Source organism: Saccopteryx leptura, chromosome 10 (assembly GCF_036850995.1).
Source record: "Saccopteryx leptura isolate mSacLep1 chromosome 10, mSacLep1_pri_phased_curated, whole genome shotgun sequence".
NCBI lineage: Eukaryota > Metazoa > Chordata > Mammalia > Chiroptera > Emballonuridae > Saccopteryx > Saccopteryx leptura.
In genome coordinates, this window is record NC_089512.1 from 2,411,730 (window position 1) to 2,434,062 (window position 22,333).

At 55.1% G+C, this 22,333-nt stretch overlaps 1 protein-coding gene across 1 annotated transcript; it reads right to left on the bottom strand.

Moving 5' to 3' along the window:
• Positions 1–17,100: 17,100 nt before the first annotated feature.
• On the bottom strand, positions 17,101–19,237 carry LOC136382433 (uncharacterized). The gene is made up of 3 exons (XM_066351666.1): positions 19,195–19,237; positions 18,081–18,174; positions 17,101–18,022 (listed from the first exon to the last, which is right to left on the bottom strand). The coding sequence occupies exons 1-3, from the start codon at positions 19,235–19,237 to the stop codon at positions 17,101–17,103; spliced, it is 1,059 nt and encodes a 352-aa protein (XP_066207763.1).
• Positions 19,238–22,333: the final 3,096 nt, after the last annotated feature.

Sequence of the window (22,333 nt, forward strand, 5' to 3'; positions counted from 1 at the left end):
CTCCTCATATTGAAATGAAGTAAAATTTAACCTCATGGAGAAGAAAACACATGGTATTGATATGATTTAACATAACATAACAGATACTGTCTTCTGCTTGGGCCCATGGTTTTCCCGGGAGGAGGTCCTGTCTGATACACCTGGCTGTGGCCCACAAGGTTCCACACGTACGCGCACTCGGGAAACATTCCCTGACTCACTCATTCGTGCTCTAGGTCAGCAGTTCTCAACCTGTGGGTCGCGACCCCGGCGGGGTCGCCTAAAGCCATCGGAAAATACATAATGCATATCAGGTATTTACATTCCGAATCATAACTGTAGCAAAATTACAGTTATGAAGTAGCCACCCAAATTATATTTTGGTTTGGGGTCACCGCAGCATGAGGAACTGTATTGCGGGATCACGGCATTAGAAAGGTTGAGAACCACTTTCTCTAGGTTCTGCCGAGCGGGTGACACGCGTCCCCAGTGTGGCATTAGAACCGTAGATGTCTTACGTTTCCTAGAGTGAGGAAGATTTGAAGTGACGATACAGTCACGCACTTCCCAGGGACGTTTCAGTCGACTACATCCTTGCGTATGTGACGATGACCCCTGGAGCTGAAGAACCCATCACCCAGTGGCCCGGCAGCCACCATAACGTCCTGCGGCAGCGCATGGCTCACGCGCCCGTGGTGATGCCAGTGTGGACAAGCTCGTCGTGTAGCAGTGTGGCATACGCAGCTGTGCGCGGTGACTGGCCCGGGTGACGAGCGCAGACCGCTGTGACTGGGTGTGGATGCGCTACACTGGACCTTTCATCCTTACCTTAGCGCTCTCTGCGCTCACAGCAGAAAGGGCTCTGAAAACCGGTCGCCATGTTGCTCCGGCAGCCTCACACCTCACACGCTTGTCGCATCTCCCGACGGCGTCATCTTCCCCTGTGCTTGGTGCAGACCCGTGCTGCCCTGTGCGGTCCTGTGCAGCGTGGGACACGGCCCGGGGCATCAGACGGCTCCGTCCAGCCCAGGTGGGCTGCAGGCTCCCCTGTCAGCCGTGTGCAATGGCCTCTGGGGCGTTCCCACAGCCGCGGAATCGCCTACTGGCACATTTCTCAGAACCTGTCACCAGCAAGTGGCAAATGACTGCTTTCAAGTTAATCTCTTAAACTTGGATCACAGTATCTAATCAACTGACTGGTAGCAAAGAACTGATCTGATGGGGTGTTGCTTTTCCCCCGGCTCTGGGCATAAAAGAGACATACCCTAAAAGCGTTTCTGCTGAAAGGGAAGGGCGTTCTTACAGAGGAAGGGACTCCAGCTGAGGACTTTGTTTAAGCCCACGGGCGGCCAGATTGGTCGGCTTGAAGACTGCACAGTACTTTTAGGATTAACTTTGTTGCAGAGTAAGGACAGCTGCTTCCACTTGAAGGATTTAAACATGCCAGGCATGCGGTAAGTGTTTCTCACTCTTATATCATTAAAATATAAACCCTAGTTCAACTACCCAGATGTACACAAAAGCTGTCTCAATTATGACCACCATCTCTTTAAAAAAAAAAAAAAAAGGGAAAGTATATTTTTAATAGAATGTAAAACTTCTGAAAAATCTCCTTCTCCCACAGATTCACTCTCCACGTCTCCCACAATCCATAGGGCTGCTCTCCAAGCACCACACCCCCAGCACAGGCTCTGAAACCCACCCCAGGCTCCCCTGCGCCAGCTCTGCACGCCTCTGCGTGCTGGGAGAAGGTGTCCCAGCCCACGTGACAGGGTGTTCTCACCTGGACGGCGAGGGCGCCTGTCGGCGTGCAGAATGCACTGAGAGACAGGAAAAGGGGGCCAGGGGGTCGCCCCCGACTGGTGACTTAGCTCCGCTCCAGGAGGTCTGGCAGGAGAGGGCCCCCAGTGTCACTTTCTGGGCTGTCCTCGTGTTCCTCCAGCCACCGTGTCCACCGTAAGACAAGGGAAGGGACGTGGGAAGGTGTCGCACTGACCTGTCTCAGGTAAACGCTTCCCCAGGGCCCCAGCCGCTGCCCCCCCCCCCATTGCCCGGAACTGCTGTGAGGGGTCGCTCCACCAGACCGCTGTCCCCGGGCCACACTGAGGGGCTCTGAGTGGGACAGACTGGGGTCATGGGTGGGTGACCGTGGTGAAGGGCTCTGAGTGGGACAGACTGGGGTCATGGGTGGGTGACCGTGGTGTCACCCGCTGTCCCCCCAGGGCTGTTGGGAAGGCACAGGGTCCGTAGAGGACCTGGCCAGCTGTTTGTGGTGATGCCCTCGCTCCTCCTCCCCTTTCTCGTCGCCCTCGCCTCGTGCCCTGCCGTAGTCACCCTTCACAACCCTCTCCCGTTCCCAACGTCCGTCTCACCCCCGTCTGAGTCCCGTGCCCCCACCCCCCACTCAGACAGCACCGGTGGGCACAGCAGGCCCAGGACAGGGAAGGAAGAGACAGCACGCAGAACCGCACCAGCTGCCCCACACCAGAGGGCAAGGGGTCTTGTTATTTTTTTTTCTGTCCCTGCCACACACCGCGGGCGACAGGGAGTGATCCCGGAAGCATCCGTGGGCACCGCGAGTGGACTTGACGCCCTCAGCCGGCGGGTCAGAGTGAGCTGGGCCCTCCCCCGTGGACAGGAGGCGTCAAGACGTGCAGAACGAGATGCAGTCCTGTCCTCGGCCGTGTGTCTGCACTTGGAGAACAGGAGCTCTTGGAAGTCTGTAATTAACGAGGCCTGTGTTAATCAGGGCACTGCCGGCTCCCCTGCTTGAGGCCAGCCGGGCTTTGATGTAGAGGATCAGGGCAATTCTCCTTGATGACTTTTTTTAATCATAAGTTTCAGTTCAGCAAAACGGTTGCCTATCAATACAAGGGCAGCTTGTTACTCGTCTCTCTCTCTCTCGCTCTCTCTCTCTTTCTTCCTCTTTCTCTCTCTCTCTTCTTCCTCTCTCTTTCCTCTCTCTCTTCTTCTTCTTCTTCCTCCTCTCTCTCTCTCTCTTCTTCTTCTTCCTCTCTCTCTCTCTTTCTTCTTCCTCTCTCTCTCTCTCTTTCTTCTTCCTCTCTCTCTCTCTTTTTCTTCTTCCTCTCTCTCTCTCTTTTTCTTCTTCCTCTCTCTCTCTCTCTCTTTTTCTTCTTCCTCTCTCTCTCTTTCTTCTTCTTCCTCTCTCTCTCTCTCTCTCTTTCTCTCTCTCTCTCTCTCTCTCTTTCTTCTTCCTCTCTCTCTCTCTCTCTCTTTCCTCTCTCTCTTCTTCTTCTTCTTCTTCTTCCCTCTCTCTCTCTCTCTCTCTCTTTCTCTCTCAGAACACCGGCAGACTCCCCGCTGTGACCTGCTGAAAGTGGTCTCCCACCCTCTTCCACACCACAGTCCCTGACTGTTCGGGGCTGACACTCCACGACCCTGGCCTGTGGAAACAGCGTCCTGCCGGTGATCAGACTCCTTGACTCGCGCACGTTAAAGAGCACGGGTTACCCCCCCACCCCACCCCCCAGCAGCTCCCGCTCTGGTGGTCTCGGCCGTGCTGGTCACCTCTCTTCCTCTTCCTGTGCCACGCACTGGTGACTTTCCGTTAGCCCAGTTTGGGAGCCCTGCCCGAGGCAGCAGCATTAATTACGGGGGTGATTTATTACCGCGTCCCGCTGACCCTTCCCGCATTCTCCGTCCCCCCTTTCCGACCAGGTCTGCCAGGCACCCGCCTTCTTTTCAAGGCCCAGCGTTTTAAAAAGGAGGCCAGAGGAATCGGGCGTTCGTGACGATTTCAGCAGTAGGGAAAGTTGAAGGACCCGTTTTATTGAGAAACTCACGTGGCTTTTCACCTCCGAGGGGGACAGAGCAGGGAGAGCCCTTGCATGGCCTGGGGGTTCATGCACAGCCACGTGGATGGCTCGGCGTCTTACTGGGCACTCAGTGTGTGACACTTGCTCGGGTTGGGAGGGGGACACTGACCCGACCGTGGTGCCTGCGTCTGCTGCGTTAAGTATCATCAGTGCGGGCGGGGGTCTCCTAACACCTGCGAGGCGCTCTGAAGGCTTTGCACACATCTGGTTTTCTGGTTTCTCGTCTCTCCGTTCTGAAGGCTTTGCACAGCTCTGGTTTCTCATCTCTACGTTCTGAAGGCTTTGCACAGGTTTGGTTTCTCATCTCTCCGTTCTGAAGGCTTTGCACGGGTCTGGTTTCTCGTCTCTCCGTTTGTGTGTAGACATGAGGGCGAGAAAGGAAACAGGCCCCCGTGAGCCACGCCCTACTGTCTTCTGCAGACGTGTGTTGTTCCTTTACCAGGTGAACGCTTCCCACTTCCCGAGTGCGTCCGGTGCAGACGCTGCGCCAGGCGACGGGTTCGCAGTTGGAAGCGAGAAATGTCGTCACCCTTGCCCTACTCCATCCCGACCGTCACGTGACGTCCCCTCTCGGACGGGAGAGACTCCTGTCACTGGATCAAAGTGTTCATATCAACGTGTCAGATCCAAGATACAGCAATGAGCTGGTCAGCGGAGGGAAGAGAGGTCGAGGGGAGTCTGTCAGGGTCTCTCGGCAACAGGCGACACGTGTCTTTACCTCTGGCTTTTACTTTTTTTTTTCTCAAGCAGATGAGTGGGTTCTGATTTGTCGCAGAAAGGAATGTAACAGAAACAAACGGAAGCTGGCAGCAACAAGTTCCGGTCTGAGCCCCCCGGAGCAGGGGTGTGAACACGCAGGGACAGGTTCCAGGACAGACGCCGTGGGTGTCCCTCTGACCCCGCTGCGGCCCTGGCGAAGCTCTCGTCTTCCTCCTGTTTGGACACAAAGGCCCGGCTGCATGCAGTTAGCTTCTCTGCAGATAGACAATAGAAACAGACATGGCAACTTTAAAAACAGAGAGAGAGAGAGAGAGAGAGAGAGAAGAATGACTGTATCTAAGTAGGTGTATGTGTGATTTTTTTTTAACTTTTATTGGCTGCCTTCTAGATCCATGACTCCGGAGAGCCAAGGACTCAGCCCAGTTGATCAGACAGCAGTTCCCTCTGCGTGAACCCAGGGAGATACGCTGTATTTTTCATTCTTCCCAACTAGACACGGTGCCTCCTAAAAGCCCGCATGTGTCTGTCTATTCTATTCAGGAAGAAAGAGAGGGCTGTGAGCATTTCCTCGTGTCTGGTGGCCACTGGCTGTATTCTCTCAGGCTGTCTGGGTCTCAGTCGTCCATCACAACCCAGATCTAGGATGGTTTTGGTAACTATCCAGATTCGGCGGGACTTCATTTTTTTAACTACTCCTTCCTCCAAAGAAACCGATAGCCAAAGGCAGTTCTTCTGAGGGAAGAAGAGATGTATATACCCTTAGTGCTGGATGTAACTTCCAAAGTCAACCCTGATTTGTCGCAGAAAGGAATGTAACAGAAACAAACGGAAGCTGGCAGCGACAAGTTCCGGTCTGAGCCCCCCGGAGCAGGGGTGTGAACACGCAGGGACAGGTTCCAGGACAGACGCCGTGGGTGTCCCTCTGACCCCGCTGCGGCCCTGGCGAAGCTCTCGTCTTCCTCCTGTTTGGACACAAAGGCCCGGCTGCTCTCTCAGGCTGTCTGGGTCTCAGTCGTCCGTCACGACCCAGATCTAGGATGGTTTTGGTAACTATCCAGATTCAGCGGGACTTCATTTTTTTAACTACTCCTTCCTCCAAAGAAACCGATAGCCAAAGGCAGTTCTTCTGAGGGAAGAAGAGATGTATATACCCTTAGTGCTGGATGTAACTTCCAAAGTCAAAACCCTGACGTGACTTAGAATGTGGCACGAGTCTGACATGGATGGCAGGTTTGGAACTGACGAGGTCACGGTCAGCCTGACACAGCCACGGCCTGTCAGAGGCAGGGGAGGGACTCGGACCCTCCTCTCCTGTCTCGTGAGGAGTCGGAGTGATTCCAGGTGCGTGCGTTCATGTGCGTTCCCCGGGCTGTTCCACTCACACATTAATGTAGCCGGGACGTTTATTTATTCACCAAATAGAGGCGGCTGTGTCTCAGGCTGTGTGTGAGGGAGTGTGAACACAGCTGAGAAGAAAGCAAACTCGGGTTGCTGACACAAGCAAACGTCCGTGTTGGTCAGTGGGAGAGAGAGTGACTTGAACATGTCTACGCACACACACAGGGACACTAAGAATCTGGGCGCACGTTACAGAGGAAACAGAAGCAACTCAGATTAGAGGCCATGGGGAGTGTTTGGGCCGGTCGTGTAGAAGGAAGGGGAGAGGAGGGGAGGGGAAGGAGAGTTCTCTCATCAGGGTGATTTTTAAATAAATATTTGAAACATGAGAGGAGAGGCTCCCCCTGTGAGTGGTGGGAGGAGCATGTCACAGCCACGTGCCGAGACCACGAGACAGACGAGAGCGCTGTGGGCCTGGGGTCACTGAGGAAGGAGCCTGGGGTGTCCGGAGGTTACCGGGGAAGTATTAATAGCTGGAGCTCGACCGTGACGTGCCTCTGGGTTTCCCACGAGGTTCTGGAAACAAGCGGTTCTTGGCCGTTGGGGAAAGCGGACGATGAAAAGAATAGGTCTCTAAGGTGTGGGTGTGGCGCGGTGGAACGGGCGTGGTGGGGACGGTTCCGAGGGCTGTGTCAGGCGTGGAGCTGTCACGTCCTCCACCTTTGGTGGGGCGGGGATCTGGCAGAGCTCCTGAGGCGTCCGCACATCTGCCGGTGAGCTCAGAAAAGCCAAGCAGAAGAGAGGGCCTGCGCTGCGTGCCCGCGTGGGGGTGGGGGCTGCGGTGCCTGCGTGGGGGTGGGGGCTGCGGTGCCTGCGTGGGGGTGGGGGCTGCGGTGCCTGCGTGGGGGTGGGGGCTGCGGTGCCTGCGTGGGGGTGGGGGCTGCGGTGCCTGCGTGGGGGTGGGGGCTACGGTGCCTGTGCGGGGGTGGGGGCTGCGGTGCCTGCGCGGGGGTGGGGGCTGCGGTGCCTGCGTGGGGGTGGGGGCTGCGGTGCCTGCGCGGGGGTGGGGGCTGCGGTGCCTGCGTGGGGGTGGGGGCTACGGTGCCTGCGCGGGGGTGGGAGCTGCGGTGCCTGCGCGGGGGTGGGAGCTGCAGTGCGGGTGTGGGGGCCGCGGTGCCCGCGCGGGGGTGGGGGCTGCAGTGCGGGTGTGGGGGCCGCGGTGCCCACGCGGGGGTGGGAGCTGCCGTGCGGGTGTGGGGGCCGTGGTGCCCGCGTGGGTGTGGGGGCTGCGGGGGCTGGGGTGCCCGTGTGGGGGTGGGGGCTGCGGTGCCCGCGCGGGGGTGGGGGCCGCGGTGCCCGCGCGGGGGTGGGGGCCGCGGTGCCCGCGTGGGGGTGGTGGCCGTGCGGGGCCAGTGGTGGGGGGCGGGAGCGGCTGTCCCCAACGAGGGGGCCTGGGGAGCCGGCAGAGGTGGGCGGGCCGCCCCAGTGCCGGGCTCCCTGCGCTGACCCTCCAAGTGCAGCGGCAGCCGCTGCTCCTGTTCTGCCTCCCACGTCCCGGTACGTGTCCCTCGTCCAGGTCTGGAATCACACAGGGAGGGGGATTTTGCAAACGTAGCAGCCGTTTAGCTAAACTGACACAGAGGAAGGCCACGGCAGGAAGGTCGCAGGAAGCCTGGTGTGGAGTCCCCTCCCAGCAACACGGCCGCACCTCCCCGTGGGGGCACGGCTGCTGTGCACGCGTGTGCTCAGGGGACTTGTTCTGCCGAAAACAGACCTGACTCTCCCGTGTGCTTTGTTCCCGTGTTGTGGGAAGAGAAGGCCCCTCTCACCATCCCCATTTGTGTTATTAACCCGGGAGCCGCCAACAACCTGGAACCGACTCTCTGGCACCTGGACTTTGAGCAGCTCGCAGCCCCAGACCCGGAGGTTTAAGTGAAACATGTACAGCGTGGAGGCTGCAAGTGTGATCACATGTACAGCGTGGAGGCTGCAAGTGTGATCACATGTACAGCGTGGAGGCTGCAAGTGTGATCACATGTACAGCATGGAGGGCCGCGTGCGTGATCACATGTACAGCGTGGAGGGCTGTGTGTGTGATCACATGTACAGCGTGGAGGGCTGCGTGTGTGATCACATGTACAGTGTGGAGGGCTGCGTGTGTGATCACATGTACAGCATGGAGGGCTGCGTGTGTGATCACGTACAGCGTGGAGGGCTGTGTGTGTGATCACATGTACATCATGGATGCTGAGTGTGTGATCACATGTACATTGTGGAGGGCTGCATGTATGATCACATGTACATCGTGGAGGCTGCGTGTGTGATTACAATTGCATGACATGGAAGAACCCACGGAACCATATCTGAGACAAAGAGCTGGAGCCTCTAGCAGGCGTCCCCAAACTGCAGCCCCCTAAGGCCATTTATCCAGCCCCTACTGCATTTCTGGAAGGGGCACCTCTTTCATTGGTGGTCAGTGAGAGGAGCACTGTATGTGGCGGCCCTCCAACGGTCTGAGGGACAGTGAACTGGCCCCCTGTGTAAAAAGTTTGGAGACCCCTGCTCTACAGACTCGGGGGCTTCCCGGCGCCATCTGTCACCCCAGGTGAAAGGGCTCCTTGGTGCAGAGCAGGACAAGGAGGGGACAGTGTCCCCCCCGCAGCTCTGGCTAAGAGAGAGGAGGGGCCGATTGGCGCCCGTCCTGTGCCCTCGCGAAGCCCTGGCGGGGTGTCCAGGGAACACCGTGTCCGTGTGGGAGGCCTGGGGGTGGCGGCCCCGTCCCTTCCGCTCCCACGTGAAGCCATGCTCGGCACCTCTGTCGCAGCCAAGACACGTGCAGCTACAGGGCGCAGACAGGAAGGGAAGCCTCCCCGAGACTCCGGGTGGGGACGGGGAGGTGGGACGGGGAGGTGGCCAGCTCCGCCCTGCGATGGCGGCCTTGCTTCAGAATGCGCTCTCAACGCCGCCCCCCGGATGCCCGTCTGCGTCTGCCCCTTCCGGCACCCGCAGCACCCCCTTCCCCAAATCCCTCCTGCCCTCAGAGATGAAACTATCGTTATTACCCACTTAGTGCAGTGGTTCTCAACCTTTCTAATGCCGTGACCCTGCAATACAGTTCCTCATGTTGCGGGGACCCCAAACCAAAAAATAATTTGGGTGGCTACTTCATAACTGTAATTTTGCTACAGTTATGATTCGGAATGTAAATACCTGATATGCATTATGTATTTTCCGATGGCTTTAGGCGACCCCACCGGGGTCGCGACCCACAGGTTGAGAACCGCTGACTTAGTGGAATGAATGCTTCCGGTTACTGAGGGCTTAGTCGGCGTCAGGCACTCGGCTAACGTTCTCCAAGCACCTCCTGAAGGGCTGCTGTCATCTCCTCTTCTATAGACGGTGGATCTGAGGCGCAAAAACGGCGCAGTCGTTTGTCCGTGGTCGTTTGGGTCACAAGCGACCGAGGCAGGGCGCAAATCCCAGTCTGACCCCTTCAGCAGGCGATGGACCGTTAGCAGTCCGAGCTCTCGGAGACCCTGTGCCCCCACCCCTAAGAAGAGCTCGGTGTACTCTCCAAACGAACCCGTCATCTTCTGGGGGCGGCCGAGGAAGGGGTCACCGTGCCTCTTGAAGAAAACGCAGCACCCTCTCTCTCTGACTGCTGCTGGAAAACCACCTGTTCTCTGCACCCTCGTTTGTAAACGTCAGAACTTTTCTTCACTCATCAGCAACCATTCACTAAACCACAGCACAGCACGGGAGGCCATGTCCGAGCCTGCTCCCGATTCTTCCGTCCTGTGAGCTGCCCTTGCTGCTGACGCGACCTGGGCATTCCTTCCGACGAGGGGGGAGCCCCCTCTGGACTCTCGGTGGGAGCGTCTGCGGTAAAAGTCACTGTCTCTCAACGCGACCTGACACCTGGCTCTTCTGGGGCACTCACTCGTAAAACCCAGCAGCCGTTCCGTGAAGAAATCCAAGTGAACCCACATGGAGCGGCCGCACGGACAGGAGGCCACCCGCTCCTGGCCAACGGTCCCGCTGCTGGCCCCGTGAACAGACAGCCAGTGACAACAAGCAGGCGTACGAGTGAAGACACCTCTCCTGACCGTCCGAGTGGCCCCAGCCTCCGAGACTACCCAGCCGAGTCCCCGGAACCATGGTGCAGAGACCAGCAGTGAGGGCTGGGTCCCGTCCAGACTCCCCGCCCCACTCCCTGCAAGCGGAGCCCCGTGGGTGTGCCATGCCCCAAGTCTGGGCCGGCATGACCGACACCCAGCAGCGGTCACCTGGACCTGCAGGGGGGCGCAGGCTCCGGGGAGCTGTCCGAGGCCCTGGAACACGCCGCGGGCACTCTGCACACGGCCATGGCGCAGCCGCAGAGCCAGGAGCCCAGACGGTCGCCCCTCTGCTGCACGGCAGGAGTCCGTCCCGTGAGGGGGGCTGAGAAGCCGTGAAAAGTCCGAAGGGAGATTTTGCTCTGGCGGTTATTAAAAATCTACGGCAACCAGGACTTTTAGAAATACATAACGTCCGCTGCTGAAGCTCCCGAGACTATGTACTTTGTTCTCGTGACTGCGTTCAACGCCCTTTCAAAGATTCCGTGTCTCCTTTCAAAGTGTGTCTTGGCTTTTTGTTCCGACTGGCCGCCACGGGCTTCGGAGTAGAGTGGTCCTTTCTGAGGACACGAGCTCAGGGAGCCGGATCTCTCTGTGTGTTCAGGGACGTGGGCGTCGGACAGTCAGGGACGCGGGAGATGGAGAGTCAGGGACGCGGGCGTCGGAGGGTCAGGGACGCGGGCGATGGAGGGTCAGGGCACGTGGCTGCTGTTCTTCAGTGTCTGTTCTGTGGAAGCGCGGTGCCACTTTATCTCACAAGCGTTACTATCCTATTAAAACCAAAATAACCTTGTGAAGTAGGTAACTATTTTTTTTTTACCATTTTAGAGATAATGAGGATGAGGTCTAGAGATGATAAATAAACTATCGAAGGCTCATCAGTTCCTACGAATTATAAACCCGCAGCTCCAAGAATACAGGTGTTGGCCCTGGCCAGTTTGCTCAGTGGTAGAGCGTCGGCCTGGAGTGCAGGAGTCCCGGGTTCGATTCCCGGCCAGGGCACACAGAAGCGCCCATCTGCTTCTCCACCCCTCCCCCTCTCCTTCCTCTCTGTCTCTCTCTTCCCCTCCCGCAGCCAAGGCTCCATTGGAGCAAAGATGGCCCGGGCGCTGAGGATGGCTCCATGGCCTCTGCCTCAGGTGCTAGAATGGCTCTGGATGCAACAGAGCAACGCCCCTGATGGGCAGAGCATCACCCCCTGGTGGGCATGCCAGGTGGATCCCGGTCGGGCGCATGTGGGAGTCTGTCTGACTGCCTCCCCGTTTCCAACTTCAGAAAAATACAAAAAAAAAAAAAAAAAAAAAAAAGAATACAGGCATCTTGCCCCTGTCTGTCCTGGTTACGGGCACACGATAGGTACCCACTATTTGTCGAGTGACCCCGATACGTTAATAAATGATATTGGCAAAACACGCCTGTGTTACCCAGGGCTCTCTGATCCCAAAGCCCGTGATAGATTCACAGGAAAAAAAAAAAAACAAAAACAGAAACAGAAGCAAAAACAACACGTTGTGAGGAAATAGAATTCACAGGGTTGACCCCACAGGGTGAACTTGCCGAGTTCTACGCCATTCGATGGGCAGAATGAGTACAGGACTCATCAGTTTGGATTTTTTTTTTAATTTTTGATTTTTGGAGTTTTTTCCATCTTTTGTGTTGTTTTTCTGTCCTGGTGCTGAGATGATGTCACATCTGGGTGGAAGAATTGAGCTGATGTTGTAAGGTAAACACTTAAGTTAAAAACTTCAAATACCTCCCCGACTTCTAATTACATGTACCATCTGGTTCTATTTTGACTGGAAGTCGGGGCCTAATTTAATGTTTCCCTTTTTCAGCAACAAATTTTTTTGTCGTGTTCTCAATCATTTTTTTGTCAAGGAAACAATTACAACCAAGGCAATATTTTGAGATGACTAGACAGAAACAATCTCTTACCTGGGGACAAAAATATTTTCGTTGCTGTGGTGATGCCATTATTTTAAAGCTCACGCAGGAATAAAAATAAAAAAAAATTAAAAAAACTGGTTGCTTCGCTGAACAATTGTTCTGTCGCCGGGGGAGAGGCTCACACTTTTCTCCGGGTTTCACGAACCTTCTTTCTAGTTCATTTGAATACAGGTTGAGGTAACAGGCAGATTTTTGCACTTTTTAAACAGAGAGGGCTGGACACTATTTGGGGTGCCTTAAAAAATGTCCAGTGAGCGAGCAAGTTACAACTGCAAGGCCAACTCGCCTCATCTGAAAACGTTCCGATCCTCTTGTCCACGTTCCTGAATGAGAAACGTGTTGGGGTGGGGGGTGGGGGGTGGAGCGGGTTAATTACCAATTACAGAGAACCGCATGTTCAAGAGGCAGTTCGATTTCTGTCCATCTTCTCCTGGGTGCGGTCGACTCCGTGTTGAGCCATCTGGTTAAAAAATAACAGTAAGCTCCTCGTCCGTCCTCCTCCCCACCCAACACGGTGTAGGGTCAGCTGTCCCTCTAGACCCCAGTCCCACCATGCAGGGAGGTGTCCACGGGCTTTATTCAATGTTACAGGTCTGTTAGGCTCTCTCTGCTGTGAACCCTCTCCTAGCGGTTCTGTCAGAGAGGTGGAGACAGTCCCTGTCCTTCAGAAAGACATGGCCAGAGGCAGACACCTTCTAGGGTCTCCCACCCGAAGGAGAGACTGAGGAAGGGCCACTGTGAGCGTCCTCTCAGGCCCAATGCGGGCTCACTGCCTAGAGGAGGACCCCCGTAAAGCAGATACCTGAACTTCTAAACTAAAACTGGGAATTACAGCGGTTCAATCATTCATCCTATGTCCACATTGTATAATCCTGGGTGTGTGTGTAAAAAACACATGAGGTGGCTCCACATCTTTGTACTGATGTGGGGAAGTCACCAAGATGTGTGATGAAGTTGGAAAAGCAAGTTGTACTCACGCAGCAGATATTCAAGGAGTGTGTGCTGTGTTCCGAGCACTGATGAATGGATACACCAGGGAATGAACAAAGCCCCTGACCTCCTGGAGCTTACATTCTCTTAGAACCCGATGTATGTAAACGGTAAGACATAAATAAAACAAATGAAAAGATCTCTGTTCATATGGATAAATCTACCCACGCAGCTGAGCAGTCAGGGTCCTGGAGAGCCGCTCACCATGCAGATAGGTGGTCACCTCTGGAGTGAGACGATGGTGATGGGAGTTTTGCTTTTTTTGCTTTTTCTTTAGAAAGAGAGAGACAGAAAGGGAGAGAGGGGAGGGAGGAGAGAGATGACAAACATCAACTCATAGTTGCCTCACATTAGCTATTAATTGATTGCTTCTCATATGTATCTTGACCAGGAGGGTTTCAGGCTGAGTCAGTGACCTCTTGCTCAAGCCAGTGACCTTGGGCTCAAGCCAGTCACCGTGGTCTCAAGCCAGCAACCTTTGGGCTCAAGCCAGTGACCTCGGGATCATATCCATGATCCTGTGCTCAAGCTAGTGACCGGCACTCAGGCCGATGAGCCTGCACTGAAACCAGTGAGCCTGCGCTCAAGCCGGCAACCTTGGGGTTTTGAACCAGGGTCCTCAGCACTCTGGGTTGACGCTCTAGTCACTGTGCCACCACCCATCGGGTTCCATTGTTTTTATATTAATATAGTGTTTGAATATATCAAAGTACAAATATGTGTTACTTGTGCTTGAAAATAAAACAGAAGAGAGAAAAGTAAAAGCAAAGAAATATCCAGAGAGAAGATACGTGGGAACAACTTGCCCCGGAGTGAGAGGTGGGAAGAAGCCGTTCCACAGTGCCCACGGCTGCCAGCACAGAGGAGCGTCCCTGCGTCACAGGTCCACAGAGTGTCACGCGCGTCATCCACGATGTGTGACGTCCCAGCCCTCCTGTGCTGCCATTTCATTCTGCATTGTCGTGTGTATCAGCTGACGACCCTTACAGAGGAAGGAAAGGAACACTTTAACCTGAGAGGGTGACAATACAGGCTGTGTGCTAGGCCACCCACAGAAACCTGAGAGGGTGACAATACAGGCTGTGTGCTAGGCCACCCACAGAAACCTGAGAGGGTGACGATACAGGCTGTGTGCTAGGCCACCCACAGAAACCTGAGAGGGTGACGATACAGGCTGTGTGCTAGGCCACCCACAGAAACCTGAGAGGGTGACAATACAGGCTGTGTGCTAGGCCACCCACAGAAACCTGAGAGGGTGACGATACAGACTGTGTGCTAGGCCACCCACAGAGCCGGCCCGAGGTGGGGATCAGACCGTGGGCCCGTTTCGCTCCCAGACCCATGACTGGCCTTTGAACACCGGTCTGCAAGGAGTCCGTCCCTCCACCCACGTACTGTGTGTTGAGTCTGCCGAGTCACCTGTCCACTCTTAAAAAAAGAAAAGGGCCATTTGTTTGGGGACAGTGCATCAGTGTTGACCCTGGTAGGTTTCCGAAAGGCAGTGCACAGGGGGCCAGCAGGGCTGACCAGTGCCTGGCCCTGTGCGAAAGTAAGCCAGCGAGCCGCGCAAAGACACGTCAGTCACCCAGGGACGTCACCAGCCCGTGCCTTCTGTCAGTGCCGGGCGGGAGAACCTTGGGATTTGGGGCTCCCCGTGTTCCCCTTTGGCCCCCTGTCTGTTCCATTATTGAGGAGCAGCTTTAGATAAAGGACCAGACGGCAGGCGGAAGCTTCCTGGGTTCCTGATTGATAACAAACTGTGGCCAGCAGGCCCGTGATCTTGTTGGGAAGAAGCCTGCGGTGTGAAGGGTGGAGGAGTCGGTCCCTTGTAGAAAGTGTGTCTGATTCCAGAGGACTTTGACTGCAGGACCCTGAGCAGCCCTAGGGGACCGTGGTCTCGTCTGGGAGGCCAGTCCTGGACACTGGGCTGGGATCTATCCACTGAGTGTGGCTCGGATTCCCAGTTACTTCGCGGCAGAGGGGGCTGGATTTATATAAACATCCAAATGCAACACAGTCCTGGTTATCTCTCCTGTCAAAATAAAGGTGCTTAACCTGTTCTTTCATCTTCACATGGTGCCTTTGCCGGGCTCCAGCGTTTATGTTTATTTCCTCACTTAACCCATTAAACTAGATGCATTTTAAATTCTTGGTGATTTTGGAGGGGGAGACCTGTGGACTGTGGAGTAAGGTTGGCAGCATTTTAATATTGATCTTAACAGTGTTGATCCCACGTGTGGTACATGGGACCCCGGAAGATTGAGGAGAAAGCATCTGAGAGGTCAGTCGAAGACGGGGCAGGGGAAACACGCTCTCAGCGCGTTATCCAGATCGCCCGCGCTCCGTGACAGACACACTGACCTCTAAACACGCCGTGTGTCCTCGATCGATCCTCTCAGCTGATCTTCCCGGAACAGAAGGCAGTTCTGCACCAGCGCCGCTGTCTCCAAACGTGTTGGGTTCAGGCTCTCAGACTCACCAGCCACGTGTAAGTAGAGGAGATGAGGACCCAGCAGACCGACCCGTGGGCTCTGTGAGGGCACAGGTAGGCAGGTGCTCACAGTAGACTGGAGAGCGGCAGCAGTGAGCCATCGCTGGAGCCCGGACTCTCCCCCAAAGTACTTCCTGTGGCCCCACCGGCCTCGTTGCCTTCTTCCCAATCAGATTCCAGGCAGGCTTCATGCAGCACGTGTTCTTCCGGCCACAGGAAACATTCCCTACCTTACGCATTTTCTTATAATAATATTCTGCCCCCGCCCCCAAATCTGCAGTTATTTTCAAGAAGATTTAACTCTTTCTGTTGTTTTTGTTGTTGTCCTGATAGAGAAAAAAGTTTTACAGCATGTACAAAACAAAACAAAACAAAACAAAAAGTTTATGGAATTATTACGAAGCCTTTGCGTCGGATGGTGCCAGACGTTAAGAAAATAAAGCATCTTTTTACTACAGACAGACCTTATGTTACCCTGCTTCCCCTCATTACACTGTGAGGATATTTCAGTTTTAATACATGGAAGGTCTGTGTGAACTGTGTTGAGTAAATCAGTTGGCGCTATTTTTCCAACAGTGTTTGCCTGGTGTGTGTCTCTCTGTCCCATGGTGTCAGTTCTCACAATACTTCAAGCTTTCTCATCATCATTGCTGTGTGTGTGTGTGTGTGTGTGTGTGTGTGTGTATGTGTGTTTCCAAAGTGAGAAGTGAGGGGTAACAAACAGAGTCCCACATGTGCCCACCCAACTGGGATCCACCCGGCACGCCCACCAGGGGGCGATGCTCTGCCCCCATCTGGGGCGATGCTCTGTTGCAACCAGAGCCGTTCTAGCACCTGAGGCGGAGGCCATAGAGCCATCCTCAGCGCCTGGGCCATCTTTGCTCCAATGGAGCCTTGGCTGTGGGAGAGGAAGAGAGAGACAGCAAGGAAGGAGAGGGGGAGGGGTGGAGAAGCAGATGGGCGCCTCTCCTGTGTGCCCTGGCCAGGAATCGAACCCGGGACTTCCACACGCTGGGCCGATGCTCTACCACTGAGCCAACCAGCCAGGGCTCTCATCATCATTATATTGGTCATGGTGATCTGTGATCAGTGATCTTTGATAATACATTTGTAATGGTTTGAGGGCACCATGAATCACACTGATCTGAGATGGCTCACTTAACTGATGAACCTTGTGTGGATTTGGAGGGTTCCACCCACCAGCCGGTCCCCCATCTTGATGTCCTGTCCTCTCCTCAGGGCTTGTTATTTCCTGAGCACCACAGTATCAAAATTACACTCATTACTAACCCAGCTATGGCCTCTAAGTATACAAGTCAAAGAAGAATTGCACGTCTGTCAGTTAAATCCAAAAGCTATACTGATCACAAAAATAGGGGATATTTTATTGCTTCATATTCATTTTTGAAATATCCTCTAATTTTTGTGAGCGGTAAAAGAAATGGTTGAGTTTAGTGAGGAGGGTACATCTGTCAAAAACTGAAACACAATGAAAACTAGACCACTTGTGTCAGTTAGCCGAGACGTAAACACACAACGAAAGAGTTCTTGAGGAACCGAGAGGTGCTCCTCCGGTGAGCACACGGTGAGGAGGGGGCAGAACGGCCTTCTTGCTGATAGAACAGTGTCCGAGGGGTCTGGATGGACGATCCCACCAGCCACCTGGGCCCCGGAAGCCAGAGCCTCATCCAGAGCGAGGCCCTGACTCCTCCATTCTGCAGAGGCCGAGAGAGAGGAGGGCGCAGAAGGAGCCTGTGAGGCTGGCGGGGTGGGCTCGGGAGGCTGAAGGAAAGAAGCGTCTCTGCAGCGTCCACGTGCCGAGGAAGCAGCGGGGCCGGTGTAGACGCTGCGGGGGGGGGGTGCCGGTGTAGACGCTGCGGGGGGGGGGGGCCGGTGTAGACGCCGCGGGGGGGGGGGGCGGTGTAGACGCCGTGGGGGGGGGGGCCGGTGTAGACACGGGGGGGGGGAGGGGCCGGTGTAGACGCCGCGGGGGGGGGCGGTGTAGACGCCGAGGGGGGGGGCCGGTGTAGACGCGGGGGGGGGCCGGTGTAGACGCCGAGGGGAGGGGCCGGTGTAGACGCCGTGGGGGGGGGCCGGTGTAGACGCCGTGGGGGGGAGGGGCCGGTGTAGACGCCGTGGGGGGGGCCGGTGTAGATGCCGCGGGGGGGAGGGGCCGGTGTAGACGCCGAGGGGGGGGGCCGGTGTAGACGCCGTGGGGGGGGCCGGTGTAGACACGGGGGGGGGAGGGGCCGGTGTAGACGCCGCGGGGGGGGGGGGGGGGGTAGACGCCGTGGGGGGGACGCTGGTGTAGACGACGCCGAGGGACGGCCCGTTTAGACGCCGTGGGGGGGGCCGGTGTAGACGCCGTGGGGGGGGGCCGGTGTAGACGCCGCGGGGGGGGGGCGGTGTAGACGCCGTGGGGGGGGCCGGTGTAGACGCCGTGGGGGGGGGCCGGTGTAGACACGGGGGGGGGAGGGGCCGGTGTAGATGCCGCGGGGGGGGGGGCGGTGTAGACGCCGTGGGGGGGGCGGTGTAGACGCCGTGGGGGGGGCCGGTGTAGACACGGGGGGGGGGGAGGGGCCGGTGTAGACGCCGCGGGGGGGACGCTGGTGTAGACGACGCCGAGGGAGGGAATGAAGGAGGTCACACTTACCTGCAACTCACCTGCTGATCTTCCGGGTCAGGTTCACAAGCCTCAGGTCAGTCGAGGACTCCACCTGGGACGTTCTCGGCTGGACAGACAGCGCCGGGGGCAGGGCTGCAAGGACAGGCCGACTCTCTTGTCAGGGACTCACGCGGCTGTGACGGCAGGTTGGACCCGGTGCTCACTGACCAGCTGAAAACCTGGTCCCTTCAGCAGAGGCTCCAGCGACCCCCCAGCTCTGTGAACGCAGCAGCAAAGCTGGGGGGAGAGCTCAGCTGTTTGCAGCACGTTCGCTGATGTTTCAAGCCCACAGCTGAGACCTGCTGCTGGCGGGGGGGGGGGGCTCCTTTCAAAATGCTCCTGCTGGTGGACAGGGTACCTGCTGGACAGTCCGGTGGAGACGGTCCCTGGGATGAATGTCGTTTCCCTGCCGACGGGCACAGCGTCCCCTCTGCAGCCCGAGGGCCAAGGGCAGTTCTGACTTTCAGGTCGTCTTATTTGAAAAACGCATTTTTCCAGGCTGCAGCTGGCGTAGACGGTGGTTCCTCTGATGGGTCTGGGCAAAGAAGACAGAGAAGCTTCCGGAAAGGATTCACCGTTGTGAACATTCAGGATTCACGGGAAGTGGTCAGAGTGCCCGCACTCACAGGATCTGGAGGACGAGGATTCCAGCCCGCAGGGGTGACCGGGGGTTCAGGACCGCGGTGCAGGAAGTCCCTGCCGACCTGGTGGAAACAGCAGGAGGACCGGAGAGAGAAGTGAGGCCCGGAGACAGGACGGAGCTGCTGGGGACTCAGGACAGGATGTGGGGGGGGGGGGGGGCGCTGCTGCTTACGGACAGACGGACGGACGAGCAAAGGAAGTGGTTTCTTGTGACGGAATCTGCGCCTGGGGGAAGGGCTGGGAAGACTGTCGACATGACAAGGAAGGATGTAGACCATCCCGAAACTCAGCTGTCGGAGCAGCCGCAGGGCCCGAGCCCTCAGGGTAGTTCTGCTCTGGGTAAAATGCCGTCAGACGTCACACAGTGCTGGAAAATCACTCGTGAGATGAACAATGAACGTGGCAGACGTCATGGCTGTATTTTAACAAGCTGGGCCAACCACTCCATCCGCCAGCATCCCCCACGCTGACCAGCGAACAGCCTCACATCCAGGCAGGACCCTCCGACAGCCATCGTGCTGACGGCTCAGGCGATGCCTTCACGTTTTTGAGCAATAAAGTATTTTTTTAATTAATGTGTATACATGGCTTTTTAAAAGCACAATGCTATTGCCTCCTTACTAGACCACAGTCTGGTATAAACATAACCTTTATATGCGCTAGGAAACAACAACAGGAAGAAATGTGTGACTTGCTTCATTGTAACATTTGCTTTGTTGCGTTGGTCTGGAACCCAGTCAGCAGTCTATCTAAGGTGTGCCTATATTATAATATAAACTCTCAAGACCATACTACTATGGAGAAAGCAAGGGTAAAAATCTTACTAAATATTTGTTTCTAACATGTTACCCAATATTAACAGTATGTTTTATTTGTTTTAAAATCAGAATATTTAAGCGATAGTTTCCTCTTCAAAGTACCAAAACGTCTCAGCAGCAAGGGTGATGTGATTGCTCTTAATGTAACAGAATTTTAAAGCCCTTCAGCTTCGTATTTCTACAGGATAATATGCCCACTAACGATAAAGTGACACAGAAAACGAAACTTTACATTTCCTTGATTTGAGGAGCCATGAGAGCAGAAATAAATAGTTTTTGCAAATCATAAAACAGATTGTCTATGTTAAAAATGTCTCATGAACTAGTAATGAGTTAAACTCTTTACCTGCATGTGGAATCAAGCTGAGAGATCAATTTTCTCAAAAAACTGAGGGCCCCAGCTAAAATGAGAATATTCACTTTGGGTATTTATTCATTGATTAAAATTGCCAAAGACTCGTTCACAACGATTTCGGTTAGTCCATAAAAATGTATATCAGCATACCTAGTAAAATAAAACATGCCTGTCAGGAGCCTTGACAAATGACCTATTCCGGGTCATATTTCTTTTTTCCATAAGGTCTTCCGATTTAATCTAATCATTGGAAAACAGTTCTGTCGGTCAAGGGAAGTTGGTGCGTAATCATGTTTTAAGTATCAGATAGTCGCTTAGGGACACACCAAGATTATTTAATAATGAACTCCATACTTAAAGTAGATTAGCGTGTCTGTCACAGGGCCAGCTTGTTGTAGTGTGACTCTTTGGAAGCATTTTTTTTTTTCAGTTAAACAGGCAAGTTTTGGAAACACTCAAGAGTGTGTAACAAACAGTAGTGTAATGCGGGAAGGAGGAAGGAGATGCTAGAGAGATCGGTCAGACTAGCACGGGTCCCAGCGTAAAAGGAAAGTTTTAAAAACGGGATCACCCTAAGCACCGCAATGGCTACTCGCTCAGTTTCTTCTGGTGGAAGTAGCCTTTCAAAATGGAAATGAAGTGTCCTTAAAGCCACGTGTCTGCTGAACAGCCTGTGAAGCACCCTGCTAGCTTTGCAGCTCCTTAGCCCAGTGGTCCCCAACCCTTTCTGGGCCATGGACGGGTTTAATGTCAGAAAATATTTCCCCGGACCAGCTTTTAGGGTGGAACAGATAAATGTATCACATGACAGAGGCAAGCGTCAAGAATGAGGCTTAAGCCCTGGCCAGTTGGCTCAGTGGTAGAGCGTCGGCCTGGCGTGCAGGAGTCCCGGGTTCAATTCCCGGCCAGGGCACACAGGAGAAGTGTCTATCTGCTTCTCCACCCCTCCCCCTCTCCTTCCTCTCTCTCTCTCTTCCCCTCCTGCAGCTGAGGCTCCATTGGAACAAAGTTTGCCCAGGCGCTGGGGATGGCTCTGTGGCCTCTGCCTCGGGCGCTAGAGTGGCTCTGGTTGCAACAGAGCGATGCCCCAGATGGGCAGAGCATCGCCCCCTGGTGGGCGTACCGGGTGGATTCCGGCAGGCGCATGCGGGAGTCTGTCTGACTGCCTCCCCGTTTCCAACTTCAGAAAAATAAAACATTGTTCATACTTAAATATATCATAAATAAAATGGAAATAATGTAAGTTATTTATTCTTTCTCTGCAGACCGGTACCAAATGGCCGGTATAATGGGGGTTGGGGACCACTGCCTTAGCTGACTTTTGGAAGTCAAGACTTTTGTGGAAGAAACACATCCTGCTCTCTCTCAGGTCTCCCGATGGAAGTTGGGCAACACAGAGGCGGCCGAGGAGGGTCGATCCATTCTGACGCGTATCTATTCTGACGCGTATCTTGCGAGCGCCTATGGTGTTCCAGGAGGATGGCGTTCGGTGTTCAAGTACAGAAGTCATTTGCACCCTGGACTTTCTCTACCCCTGATTCACGGTTTGAAATTCAAACTAACTCAGCACACACACAGGCCACCCTGTGGCCGCTCCTTTGAGTCTCTTCCGTCTGATGAATGTTTGAGTCTGGCCAGTGATTGCGTAAATAATACACTCCCGCCGTTGTGCCGTTGAGTACTCCATCGCTGGTGGAGCGCTCTCCGTGGTGAGGAACACGTAGTGTGCGGTGGGAGGCTCGGGATTCCGTGAAGACATTGCAGATACCGTGTCCAGTCAAATGGCTGTGATGCCTGCACGGAGCAGGTGGCATTCTTCCAGAACTGTTATCTCAGAACCTTCCCTGCGTCCGAATCCAGTGACTTCCGCTCTTCTCTTTAATGTGCTCTAACGTGTCTTTTCCTCCTTTCCAGCAGCTCTGTTTTGTCCCCGTGTGCCTGTGATGTGGAGCCGGGTTCTGTGAGTTGGCTCTGTTTTGTCCCCGTGTGCCTGTGATCTGGAGCCGGGTTCTGTGAGTCGGCTCTGTTTTGTCCCCGTGTGCCTGTGATCTGGACACGGGTTCTGTGAGTCGGCTCTGTTTTGTCCCCCGTGTGCCTGTGATCTGGAGCCGGGTTCTGTGAGTCGGCTCTGTTTTGTCCCCGTGTGCCTGTGATCTGGAGACGGGTTCTGTGAGTCGGCTCTGTTTTGTCCCCGTGTGCCTGTGATGTGGACACGGGTTCTGTGAGTCGGCTCTGTTTTGTCCCCGTGTGCCTGTGATCTGGAGCCGGGTTCTGTGAGTCGGCTCTGTTTTGTTCCCCGTGTGCCTGTGATCTGGAGCCGGGTTCTGTGAGTCGGCTCTGTTTTGTCCCCGTGTGCCTGTGATCTGGACACGGGTTCTGTGAGTCGGCTCTGTTTTGTCCCCCGTGTGCCTGTGATCTGGACACGGGTTCTGTGAGT